The 12500-nt window shown below is 51.4% G+C and overlaps 2 protein-coding genes across 4 annotated transcripts in view; one reads left to right on the top strand and one right to left on the bottom strand.

Annotated features, from left to right (window-relative positions):
- clasp2 (cytoplasmic linker associated protein 2) overlaps window positions 1-11303 on the bottom strand; it is a 28037-nt gene extending 16734 nt beyond the window's left edge. For 2 of the 3 annotated variants that reach the window (XM_047019453.1, XM_047019454.1), the window contains exons 1-13: window positions 11228-11303; window positions 8169-8315; window positions 6198-6274; window positions 5946-6038; window positions 5283-5428; window positions 5003-5138; window positions 4753-4823; window positions 4565-4624; window positions 4077-4154; window positions 3759-3926; window positions 3282-3322; window positions 2817-2969; window positions 1073-1174 (exon numbers count right to left, since the gene is read on the bottom strand). In XM_047019453.1, coding sequence (XP_046875409.1) covers window positions 1073-1174; window positions 2817-2969; window positions 3282-3322; window positions 3759-3926; window positions 4077-4154; window positions 4565-4624; window positions 4753-4823; window positions 5003-5138; window positions 5283-5428; window positions 5946-6038; window positions 6198-6274; window positions 8169-8315; window positions 11228-11288 — 1333 coding nt within the window. In that variant the 5' untranslated portion in view covers window positions 11289-11303. Of the gene's footprint in view, window positions 1-867; window positions 895-1072; window positions 1175-1439; window positions 1458-2816; window positions 2970-3281; window positions 3323-3758; window positions 3927-4076; window positions 4155-4564; window positions 4625-4752; window positions 4824-5002; window positions 5139-5282; window positions 5429-5945; window positions 6039-6197; window positions 6275-8168; window positions 8316-11227 lie in introns of all 3 variants that reach the window. The other variant, XM_047019451.1, reaches the window with a different exon arrangement.
- A 1073-nt stretch (window positions 11304-12376) lies between these two features.
- susd5 (sushi domain containing 5) overlaps window positions 12377-12500 on the top strand; it is a 10429-nt gene continuing 10305 nt past the window's right edge. Inside the window, exon 1 of the mRNA XM_047019712.1 lies at window positions 12377-12396. Within this exon, the coding sequence (XP_046875668.1) occupies window positions 12377-12396 (20 nt within the window). The remainder of the gene's footprint in view (window positions 12397-12500) is intronic.

Here is a 12500-nt window from a genome sequence, read left to right as displayed (position 1 = left end):
GAGCCAACAGAATGAGGGCGGGGCCAAAACCAACACAAAGCAACCTCTATTAGAGGAAATAAATCAGAAGAAGCACCGATTCATCGCTGAAACACACACACACACACAGCCAGCCATGGATGAGGAACAGCAGTGCATGTTGGGATAGCTGACATGTGACGTTGTCAAGTTGATGAAGGCTAAGCCGGGTCACGATGGAGGAAAATCAGGATGCCTCAGAAGTAAAATAACACACACACACAGAGCCACAAATCCCTCATGAACTCTTTACAGAACCCCTTTATTCTTCTTTCTCTTTCCTAATCTGTCTTTCTCGGAATCTGTTCTCTGCCTGTGTTCAACTCCTGATCAGTGCTAAACCCATGTGAACCTGAGAAGAGGGAGTTCTTCATCCTCAAGTTCCATTGGTTACCTAGTGCACACGGGTCGTCTGTAACCAGGCAGACAATAGGCCAGCCGTCCAATCGGTATTTAGTAGGAACCCCCCGGGGAAGATTTACAGCGACAATTACAATATCAACACGCCCAAACGTTCATTTTGGAAGGCTGATGTGGTATTAGAGATCGAATGACAGAGACAGACCGGTAATGGGCAGCATTACTCAGCTTCACACAGTCATGTAAAACTGCAGCAAACACACACACCCACACTTTGGTGCAGTGTACATGTGTCATGTGATCACCGTCTGCCTAACCCTACTCACACCACCCTCAGTGATGAGACAACACTGCATGCAGACACACACACACACACACACTCCAAAACCCACATACAGAAAAACTGGTATGACGGCAGCATGTGTTCCCATTACAGAACACACACACACACCAAAAATACTCTTGCTCTCCCACAAACGAACAGTGTACCTGGCGTGCAATCTGATTCGTCGGAACCTGAAGGCACAAAAACATTTGTAGGGGGGCGAATCGTCACTGTTAGCAGACAAGCACAGCAACTCCAAAAAGTGTGTGTCGTGAACCCACTACTACTACACACACGCTCATCGGAAAACACACGGCACTGGAAAGTGATGGTGTGTGTGTGTGGTGCGTGTCAGGGGGCGGTGCCTACGTTGGGACTGGGACACCATCTTGGTTCGGCTGCGTCCGCGTGAGTCCACCTGGCTCAGGCCTCCTCCGGGCGTGGAGAGAGGCTGCTTGGTCCGCAGGCGCCCTGGAGGTCAGAGGTCGACACGTTAGGACGCCACCGAGACAGGGGACAGCAGAAGGACTTCCCTGTCCACAGCGAGACGCAGGCTAATAAACACACAATGAGTGGAATGAAGAATGAAGCCCCCCTATGAAGCAGCCGACGTCTAGCGGTTAAGAAGCTCTACTGCTTAACACTAGTCTACTCACACAGTACACTTACTGGTTCTCTCTCTCTCACACACACACACACACACACACACACACACACACACACACACAAGTCTTACCATTGTTTGACCTGGCCCCTAAGGACAGAGAGTGAGGATGGTGTAAGTGTCACCTCAAACCACCAACCATTATTCTACTACATTTACGAAAACATGACGTTTTTCATCTGCTCCATGATCAACATAACTCCTGAACACTCACTGCTACTCTGAGCTATGATGATGAATGAGACATGAGTGAGGTGATATGTGAGGGTTATATGCAGGTGACAATCAGCAGGGGGCGCTGTGGTTACAGAGCGCGTTAACTGAGGTAAACACCCCAGAATGCAATGCAGGAAGGGAGAGAAACAAAAGAAAACGAGGAAAAGGGGAAGGAAAAAAACACGAGAGAGAAACGAGAGGTGGGCGGAGCCTGTGGAAGAATGAGATGATCTTACCATCTGCTTTATCACCCGCCTCGTCTTTACAGGCGGAGAGACGTGAAGGAGAGAGATAAGACACACGCAGAGAGATGGAAAGTGGAAGGAAGAGAGAGAGAGACAGAGGAACACAGTAGCTGTGTTAGTAAGAAGACTGTTTGAACAGAACCATGCATGTGCTGGGGTGACGTCTAACAACGACGAGTGTAAAGGGGGCCTGTTATCGATCAGCTGACTCACAACTCTGGGCAGAATATTCTAATATATTTACATTTAGTTGTATTTAAATTAAACAAATTATAAAAAAATGTTGCCTTAGCGTTGGACTTCTCTAGACGCACATCTAGTTCAAACCGTTCCAATTTTTAAATCCATGAGTGACATTACAAAGTGTAACAAATTAACAGCAATCTGGTTCGAACGGTTGACCTGTAATGGGGTGGGGAATGCTGGAGAGTCTAATTGATCGATAAAGGAGTCCAATACGTACGCATGCAAGAACATTTCATCGCAAATAGAGGCCATGTTGATACGTCCAACATACAGAGAACACATCCACAAGACACAGGGAGAAACATCCAAAGCAGAGGACAGGAAGAGGGAGAGGAGAGAGGGCGGAAGAGGAGGGTTCAGAGAGACGGGCATCCTGGATGTCGTGGGCCCACATCGCCGTGCAAGTGGACGACACAATGTGTGTGTAAGAGTGTGTGTGTAAGAGTGTGTGTGTGATCTGCCTCAGAAACCTACAAGTGTTCTGGAGGCGGTCCTGACCCAGACTGCTCCGCACACTCCCTTCTGTAGTATCTCTTTGATCATGGGGTTCTAACCTGACGTTCCGGAACAACACCCACCCCCTTTGTACACACTCACTGTCAAGTAAAACTCTCCAAATATTGATTTGTTTTTGTCTTTCGACCGATGAGAGTCAAACTGCCTGTCGACTTTCTGCTTTGTAGACAGGCGTGGTTGCAGCCCAACCTGATTGGTTGTCTTGCTTGATTGACAGGGCCCTTACCCAGTGAGGAGTAGGAACCGGGATTAAGTCTTCCCGTCCCAACGGGCTGCCCGACGTGCCGGTGCTTTGCCACCGCTGCCGCGTTAACGTCCACATCGCTACGGGAACGCTGCAGGGCGGCCGGGGAAGCCCCGCCCTTTGACCCCGCGGGGACTGAGAGGAGCAGGGGGTGGGGTGGAGAGGATACAAACATCACACACACATGCAGACCACTACGGATACAGTAACAGTGACGCCACAAACACCAAAACATGACAGTACACGGGACATCACGTCCACAGCCCTTCAGCAGCACACACAGTAAGTGTGTGTGTGTGTGTGTGGGGGCCAAATACAAACATACATGGCTATATCCACATACAGTCACTGTGCTGGACAGGCAAATGTAGAAAGGTGACAAATGATGAGGGGTGTGTGTGTGCAAGTGTGTTTCTATGTTTACGTGTGTGCACACGCAGGACTCACCTCTCCCTGGGCCGGCAGACCATTTAGACGTTAGAGGCCGACTGAGGGGAAGAAAGAAAAAAATAGGTAAAAAAACCCCAGAAAATACACACAGGGAGGGGGGGGGGGGGCCGAAGCTGAAAAACAAGAGGTTGAAGGAGAGAGGTGACAAGCGAGGGATGAGGAGAGGAGGGCTGAGGAGAGGGGGGCTGAGGAGAAAGGATGAGGGGAGAGGATGAGGGGAGAGGATGAGGAGAGGATAAGGAGAGAGGATGAGGGGAGAGGATGAGGGGAGAGGATGAGGGGAGAGGATGAGGAGAGAGGATGAGGGGAGAGGATGAGGGGAGAGGATGAGGAGAGAGGATGAGGGGAGAGGATGAGGGGAGAGGATAAGGGGAGAGGATGAGGGGAGAGGATGAGGGGAGAGGATGAGGGGAGAGGATGAGAGGAGAGGATGAGGGTAGAGGATGTGTGGAGAGGATGAGGGGAGGAGCTTACTTGAGGCTCTCCTGTGAGGAGGAGGAGGAGCGGTCGCTCTGGGGGAGCGAGGCCACACTGCCGGAGCTCCTCAGACACGACTGCAGGCTCTTCTGGTAGGACGGCTCCAGGGAGTTGAAGAGAGCATCAGCCTCCCCTGGGAAGTGGTTCCTCAAACCCCAGTACGCTCTGGGAGGGGGAGGAGAGGGGTTAGTACAGCAAGAAGAACACAGACACTTTGGGTAAGAGAAAGTTAGAGAGAGAGAGTGTGTGTGTGTTTGCTTCTGTGTGTATATATATATATATGTGTGTGTGTGTGTATATATGTGTGTGTCTTACTTGCGGGCCTCTACTCGGGCCTCAGCGTCGGCGTCTCGCAGGCCCTTCTTGATGCTCTCCACCAGCACGGCCGTGTGCCTGCAGAGAGACCACACCACATGTCACACACCTGCCCCTGTTGGCCTGAACACAGCTCTCAGGCACAGCACCGGCCTGAACACAGCTCTCAGGCACAGCCCCGGCCTAAACGCAGCTCTCAGGCACAGCCCCGGCCTGAACACAGCTCTCAGGCACAGCCCTGTTCTGAACACAGCCCTCAGGCACAGCACCGGCCTGAACACAGCTCTCAGGCACAGCCCTGTTCTGAACACAGCTCTCAGGCACAGCACTGGCCTGAACAAAGTTCTCAGGCACAGCCCTGGCCTGAACACAGCTCTCAGGCACAGCCCTGGCCGGAACACAGCTCTCTGGCACAGCCCTGGCCTAAACGCAGCTCTCAGGCCTCTCAGGCTCTCAGCGCTCCACACAGTGGGTGAGTCAGTACTGACCGCTCCAGGGAATGCGTCTGCCACTCCTGCAGCAGCAGCTCCAGGAAGTCATAACAGCGCCTGGAAGACAGGAAACACCAGGGGAAATCAGCTCTTTTAGGAATGACTGTAGGGTCACGGTCCAACTTGGTTGTGTTTATGATTCAACCCCTATGAGGCTTGGCATCCCTCCTCCTCCTCTCTCTTACCTTCGGACGGAGACGGACTTGGAGGTGCAGTTACTGGCGATGAGGGGGATGAGCCTGGGGACATGGGTGTGCTGGAGGGACGGAGGGAGGACCAGACTTACACGAGCACACACTGGTGTCGGCGCCAAAAGAGCTCAATAAAACGCGGACGTACATGTGTTTTAGTGTACAAAGAGAGCACTGTAAAGTGTTTGTTGGTGTGTATGTGTGTCAGGGCATAAAGAGGCGTGTGTGTGTGTGTGTGACTGACCTTGATGATGAGGCGGATGGCAGACACGCCCGAGGTGGCCATGATCTTGGCACAGTTGGGGATCAGGTTGAAGAGGACCGGGACGATGGCCTCTGCTCCGTGGTCAAACTTGTTGCCCAGTATTGTTGACAGATGGCTAAACACACACACACATACACACACACGTAAACATTTGCTGAGTAATACTTCGACAGCTATGAAATCAAGCTTGCATGCTGACTCAAGACTCATAGCTGCAGACTAGGCAGGCACACACACACACACAGTGTGGGGTACTCACGCCACGGTGATGCAGGCCTCTCGTACGACCTGGGAGCGCAGGTCTTTGGCGGAGAGCTTGAAGGCTCCGTCCAGCAGACGCAGGTGCTGGTAGAAACAGTCGTACTCTGTCGCCCCGGCGACCAGTAAGGAGCGGATCTTCTTCATCTGCACACGTGACAGACAGTGAACACCACCAATGAGACGGAAGGACAAAGAAAAGCTCTACCAATCAAGAGTCCATGAAGTATATGTTCCAATATAGACAGTAAGATTAAGGATTAAGTGTTTGGGTAGTTCTAGGTTAAGGTCAGTGGTCTGGGTAGTTCTAGGTTAAGGTCAGTGGTCTGGCTAGTTCTAGGTTAAGGTCAGTGGTCTGGCTAGTTCTGGGTTAAGGTCAGTGGTCTGGGTAGTTTTAGGTTAAGGTCAGTGTTTGGGTAGTTGTAGGTTAAGGTCAGTGTTTGGGTAGTTCTAGGTTAAGGTCAGTGTTTGGGTAGTTCTAGGTTAAGGTCAGTGTTTGGGTAGTTCTAGGTTAAGGTCAGTGTTTGGGTAGTTCTAGGTTAAGGTCAGTGTTTGGGTAGTTCTGGGTTAAGGTCAGTGGTCTGGGTAGTTCTAGGTTAAGGTCAGTGGTCTGGGTAGTTCTGGGTTAAGGTCAGTGGTTGGGGTGAAGGCCTGTGTGACTTACAGCAGCAGCTCTCTGGTCCCAGTCGTGTTTGTCATCGGAGCAGATCTCCCGGATCTTGTTCAGGTTGTCCTCCAGATCCCGAGAGGAGTAGATCTGACAGAGACCATGTCACATGATCACATCACATGACCACGTCACATGACCGCCACGGTGACACTCAAGGAGGAATTTTCAGACAGTCTGGCCAACATAGAGCTTGGAATTGTTCTCCTAATTAAAGGGTGTGTGTGCGTGTGTGAGTGTGTGTGTTACCTGTACAGTGGGGACATCAGTGAAAGCCTTGATGAAGTCTTCTTCATCCATACCCCCAGCACCTTCCTTTGACGAACCTGAAAAACACAGTGGTCAGTGTGTGTGTGTGTGTGTGTGTATGTGTGTGTGTGTGTGTGTGTGAGAGAGAGAAAGTGTGCGCGCGTGCATGAGAGTAAAAGGGTTCAACCTAGGAAACATGGATATGATTGAACGAGTTCTTTTGCCAACCAACAACACGCACATTCCCTACTCTCTCTCCCCCTGCATCACTAATGGACTTCCTGTCAGTAATGGACCTGTCAATCAGGACTCCTCGATGGCTGGCACAACCAGAGCAGGGCCACGCCCCTGGACTGACTGGGGAGAGGGAGGGAAGGCAGGGAGGAAGAGGGCCGCCAGAAGAGAGGAGGGGGAACATGAGAAGGAAAGAGCAGGAGTAATGGGGAAGAATGGGGGAGGAGGGGAAAGTAGGGGAAGGCCATTTGGGATGGGAGGCAGGAGTGGAGGGTGGAAGCTGACAGCCGAAATCTAATCTCTCTCTCCCCCTCTCTCTCCCCCTCTCCCTCCCTCTCTCTCTCTCTCTCTCTCTCTCTCTTTCTCTCTCTCTCTCCCCCTCTCTCTCTCTCCCCCCCTCTCTCTCTCCCTCTCCCTCCCTCTCTCTCTCTCCCCAGGGCTAGTTTCCCTGTTCAGCTGGTGTCAGTCAGATACAGTAACTCTATCAAAACAGTCCCATTAAAAGCTGTGCCAATCGATGTAAACCATTAACTGTATTAACAAACTTTGTTGATTTTTTTTTACCAAGCTGAGGGAGAGATGTAGACCGGCTCTCTAAAGAGGACCGAGTCTGAGGTGTGTGGGGAGGTCACTGCTCAGCCCAGCTCTCTGTGTCTGGAGCCTTCAGGGCCTGGGTTTACAGACCGCTTTGAAGCACCAACATCCTCCCAGGCGAAGGCGAGTCGCTGGACATGGGGTCTTCGTGCTGGGAGCGCTATGCCTCTCTCTGTTCTCCATTTGCTAGTAGGCCTGGTTGTCTGTTCTGTTCCCTTCTCTCTCTGTTCTTACTGTCCAGGGCTGTGTGTGGGCGGACGCTAATCTAAACGCTAATGAACACAGCGAGGCTACCGCGATCGCTAGCTTGCTAGGAACCGCAGGAACTTCCCCGGACTGTGGCAAACACAGGGTTAACGAGCGTGTTCAAATAGCAAACGCCTGGGGCAGGATATTACTGAGGTTTTCTCATCACTGGCATGGCTGGCCCCTCTCCTGTCACTGTGCAACATGACTGTATCTGGGAGGCCCTGGTCGCTAGTGCACACAGCCCTAAATGTCAACTAGTCAGAGCAAGGGAAACAGTACTGGTTGGCCTTTAAAGGGTCATGAGGGGTTTTCATCTAGTGTCAGTTGACTCAGTCAGCAAAGATAGAAGCACAGTCGACATGCTTCGATAGGTAGCCTCGTAGACAGTTCCGGAACAAAACAGTGATCTTCTTCCAGTCAGAGCTCGAGATACCCAAGCTGACACAGCTGACATGTGTGTGTGTGTGTGTGTGTATGTTTGGGACTATAGCAGTGGTGTACTGTTATAGATACAATTGAACAATCAGCCCTGAATCGACTGCCTAGCAATGGGAACAGTTCCTCCTTTGATAGAGAGATGGAGGGATCAATGGAAAGGCTCGTCTGCCAGCAACAGCCTCCTCAGTCTCGTACTGCGACAGCAAAGAAGAGAGAGGAAGGGAGAGAGTCGAGAGAAGAGAGACCAAAAGCCGGTAGGAAGCTATTCTACTGAAGTGATATCTTATCAGATTTCATACGCAACATCAATGAAACCCGGATATCGCCGTCCTGATGGGACATGAAAGTGTCTCAGAACTCAAAATAACCAGAGAGCGCTGCTCCTTCCACTATCCCTTACTGCATAAGAGAGTCAACGGTGTGTGCACGTGTGTGTGTGTACGTGTGTGTGCTTACCCATCTTGGCGGAGCCCGTGGCGCTAGGCCGGCGGGCTGAGGAGGGCTCTGCAGTCTTCTTGGGGACTTTGGGGACCTTGAAGGCAGCCTGAGCTGAAGACGGCCGGTTCCCGTCCACGCTGTCGTCGTCACCGTCAAAACTGCGGTCTGCAGGAGGGGGAGGAGTTAGAGGGTGGTCATGTGATCCTCAGGAACATGTTTGATAGGAGGAAGGAGACATGGTGGATCAGAGTGAATTACATGGGTGCACCTCTCACTGTTGCAAAGGGCTTATTAAGAAAACAGAGGATGACGGGGGGGGGGGGGGGCGAGAGAAAGAAGGTTTAAGGTGGAAGGGAGGTTTCCTGGCCAAAGCTTGGTCAGGATCAGTAATCAATACTAATTAGAACACGAGGCTTCAGGCCAGGACGTGAAGCTGCTAAGGCTTACCAAACTCTTACACACACAACATACAGTCACACACATAACATACAGACACTTACACACACGTAAACTCCCTCAAAACATACACATGTACACATTACAAACACACACAAATCATACAAGTGTACACACACACACACACGCACACTACATACAGACACTCCCATAAAACATTCGCACACAAAAACATGTACACACACACACACACACACACACACACACTACATACAGACACTCCCATAAAACATTCGCACACAAAAACATGTACACACACACACACACACACACAAAGAGCTGGCAGTAAAGACATCCGCCCACTCATCCACTGACAGAGGCTGGAGGGAGACTATGTTAGTGTGCTAGCAGGAAGACTGACAGTCTCTCCAGCCTCTATGTTAGTGTGCTAGCAGGAACACTCACAGTCTCTCCAGCCTCTATGTTAGTGTGCTAGCAGGAACACTCACAGTCTCTCCAGCCTCTATGTTAGTGTGCTAGCAGGAACACTCACAGTCTCTCTCCAGCCTCTATGTTAGTGTGCTAGCAGGAAGACTGACAGTCTCTCTCCAGCCTCTATGTTAGTGTGCTAGCAGGAACACTGACAGTCTCTCTCCAGCCTCTATGTTAGTGTGCTAGCAGGAAGACTGACAGTCTCTCTCCAGCCTGTCTTTCTCCTGCCAGACTTTCACCTCTCCATTTGGCCTGGCTCACGCACAAGCTAGGAGGTAAAGATGAAAGAGCTGGCACTGTAGTCCTGCTCCTGTCGCTGTGACAACCACTGAGCAGTACCGACATATGCACCAAAACCACCACCCTGCTCCATACGTCCCCAGCACACACAGACACACCCGTACGGCCGGTCAGCAAGGTCTGAAACATCAATAAAACTGCAGAAATTGCGTGTCCGTCAGCAGTGTTTATTCTGCCACGCACCAACGCATCCAGACTGTCACTAGGCACCACACACACACACACACACAGCACTGCAGGTTCACTGCATATAAAAGTAAACACAAATCCATACATAAGAGAACGCACACACACACACCCCCCCGGGCCCAGCCCTGCACTCACAGTCACAGATCTTTTTGCAGATGAGGCGCCTCATGCCGTCTGGAGGGCGGGGTTTTGGGGAGCCCCTCTTTGCTCTGTCCCCGTACCCCAACGCACGCGCTACGCAAACACACGCCTCGCTGCAGAACACAGGCTACACACACACCTCAGTCTCATATCTGAAGAACCATCCACCCATACCGCTGCCGGCATTCTCTCTCTTCCCTTCTCCCTCCCTCCTTCTCTTTCTCTCTCTCTCTCTCTCTCTCTCTCTCTCTCTCTCTCTCTCTCTCTCTCTCTCTCTCTCTCGCATCTCCCCTCCCCTCTGTGCCCAGGCAGCCAGTCAGCAGGAAGATGACATCATTGGGTAACAGCCAGTGCGGAGGCAGGGCTGTGAGTGTGTGTGCGCATGTGTGTGTGCGCGTGTACATATGCGTGTGTCTGTGTGTGACACCTCTGGAATATTAACAAGGTTTCTGGGTTCTGGCAGAGCCACTCATTATCATCGCATGGCACGCACAGCAACAACTACACAACACACACTATCCATTTGGTCTGTCATTATGATTATACAGCAATTTACCTTACATGCATAGGTCAAGTCCTGCCTAGCAACACACACACAGAACAAAGAGGAGGGCAGTGGCAGGAGAGGGGGGAGGGGAGAGATCAGGAGGAGAGGGGGGAGACCGATCAGGACGAGAGGGGGAGACCGATCCGGACGAGAGGGGGAGACCGATCAGGACGAGAGGGGGAGACCGATCAGGACGCGAGGGGGAGGGGGGAGATCAGGACGAGAGGGGAAAGCCACACCCCTCCAGCTGAGGCCTGCTCCTTGACAACATGCCGCCCCCCACACAGAGCCCCCCCCCCCCCCCCCCCCCCCCCCCCCCCGGCAGCATCGCCAGCTGCCTGCCTCAGAGCCAGGAACCAGGGCAGTGACATCACCAGGGTTGCAGGGTCAGAGGTGAACAGGCTGGGGTGGGGGAGGTGAGCCAGGGTCCGGGACGCAGACAGACTGGTCCCATTAGAGCCGGCTGATGATGCAGCTCATCATCTGCCGGCCGTGTTCCCGGAGCCATCCCAAACCAAAGGGACAGACTGTGGGCTGGCTTTGCTTTGATTAGCGTTGTTAGCATCTCCAGCCCAGCCCAACCCCCCCCCCCCCCCCTGCCCCCGGGGAGGGCGTGTCTGTGTGAAGGGCAAAGAAAAAACACGAGGGAGAGAGAGAAGAACACAGAGAGATACAGGAAAGATAAGTGAGATGGAGGGGAGTCCTTCACAGGGAGAGATCTGCACAGGCTGTTACCATGGTGACCTGTAGAGAACATATCCTCAGGGGAGGGAGAAAAAAAATCACACCTATGCACATGCACACAAACACACACACACACCAACCAACATTAGATGTAACAAAGAGCTCGTTAAGTTGGACATGGGAGTTCCCAGCCAACATGGTGGGGGGGGAATTAAGGCTAACTGCTGGATGCAATCATACCCACCTGCACCACATGACCAAATATATCTCATCATGGCGACAAGAGCGCAAAAAGGTTATTAAAAAATATTTTAATATTTGCACACACATGCAGTGTGAGCAGTCACAGTCTTCAGTCTCACAGACAAGAATTCGCACACTGTTGCCATGGAAACTCCAGCTAGAGATTCCCTCCCTTTCAGTCAGGGAGTTGAAAAAGAAACAGATAGAGAAAGAGAAGAGAGAGAAAGAGAAGGGAGAGAAAGAGAAGGGAGAGAAAGAGAAGGGAGAGAAAGATGGAGGGAGACGACCGTGTTACAAACATCTATTCTGAGAATCCACGCCTCGAATGACCTGGCAGGAATGAAAAGCGGTTATTTTAATATCTTAGTGATATCAAGATGGGAGGTTGTTAGGTTGCTACTAGTTACAGGTGTGGTATATCAGCTGTGGATCTGTAATGCTGTGTAACTCTTACCGCCTTAACCGACAGGGAAACGTACAGAACAGCCCTCAGAACACTCCGCATTTAAAATCCCTCTGCAGGGTCACATTCTAGAATATAAACACAGCAATATTCTGATTCCTAATCACACTTAGAGCAAATGATAAACCAGCAATATTCTCTCATTGCAGTGTAGGCTTATTCAAAAAGCTGTAAAAGGAGGCTTATTCACAGGCTTATTCAAAAAAAGCAATGATTTTAATAAAAGCAGGTGTCGTCCAATGTTTCAACCAATCAGCTTGTAGTTCTGCTATAGAAGACCTGCTGACTTCAACGTGACTCTCCAAATCTCTCAAAGGAAATATGAATAAACACATGCACAGTGCGCACGTACACAGAAACACGTTCCAAACTGCCCAATCCCTAATCCATGTGAGAATAATCCCAGAGTTATTCCCAGGTCAGAGGGAAAATATAATCCGTCCAAACATACAGTGTGGATGAGAACAGTACAGGCAGGCCCAGAGGTGAAAGCAGGTTTCGAAGGTGCCTTATACGCCCACAGTGTCAGTCCCAGTGCAGCCACTGGAGGGCAGCACATGGTGTCAGTCCCAGTAGGGCCACTGGGGGGCAGCACATGGTGTCGGTCGCTGTCTGGCCACTAGGGGGGCAGCACTGAGCTCAGTCATGTCCAAACATAAACAGACTCCCGTGTGACTCAGGCTGCATCTGAGACGCACAAACCAAGTCACACAGAGACAGACCTGTGTGTGTGTGTGTGCGTGTGAGTGAAAGGAAAACGTAGGAGACAGCATGGATGAAGTTGCGGTCTGGTGAGAGCGTGTTAGACGGGACACACAGTACTGTGTGTTCCAGTCAGACTGGTGTGTTATGAAACATGACATCCTATCAAATGCCCCAAAAACAGCCAATGAGC

Source organism: Hypomesus transpacificus, chromosome 4, assembly GCF_021917145.1.
Source record: "Hypomesus transpacificus isolate Combined female chromosome 4, fHypTra1, whole genome shotgun sequence".
Lineage (NCBI taxonomy): Eukaryota > Metazoa > Chordata > Actinopteri > Osmeriformes > Osmeridae > Hypomesus > Hypomesus transpacificus.
The sequence above is the reverse complement of the archived record's forward strand: the minus strand, read 5'-3'. Positions and strand labels throughout refer to the sequence as shown.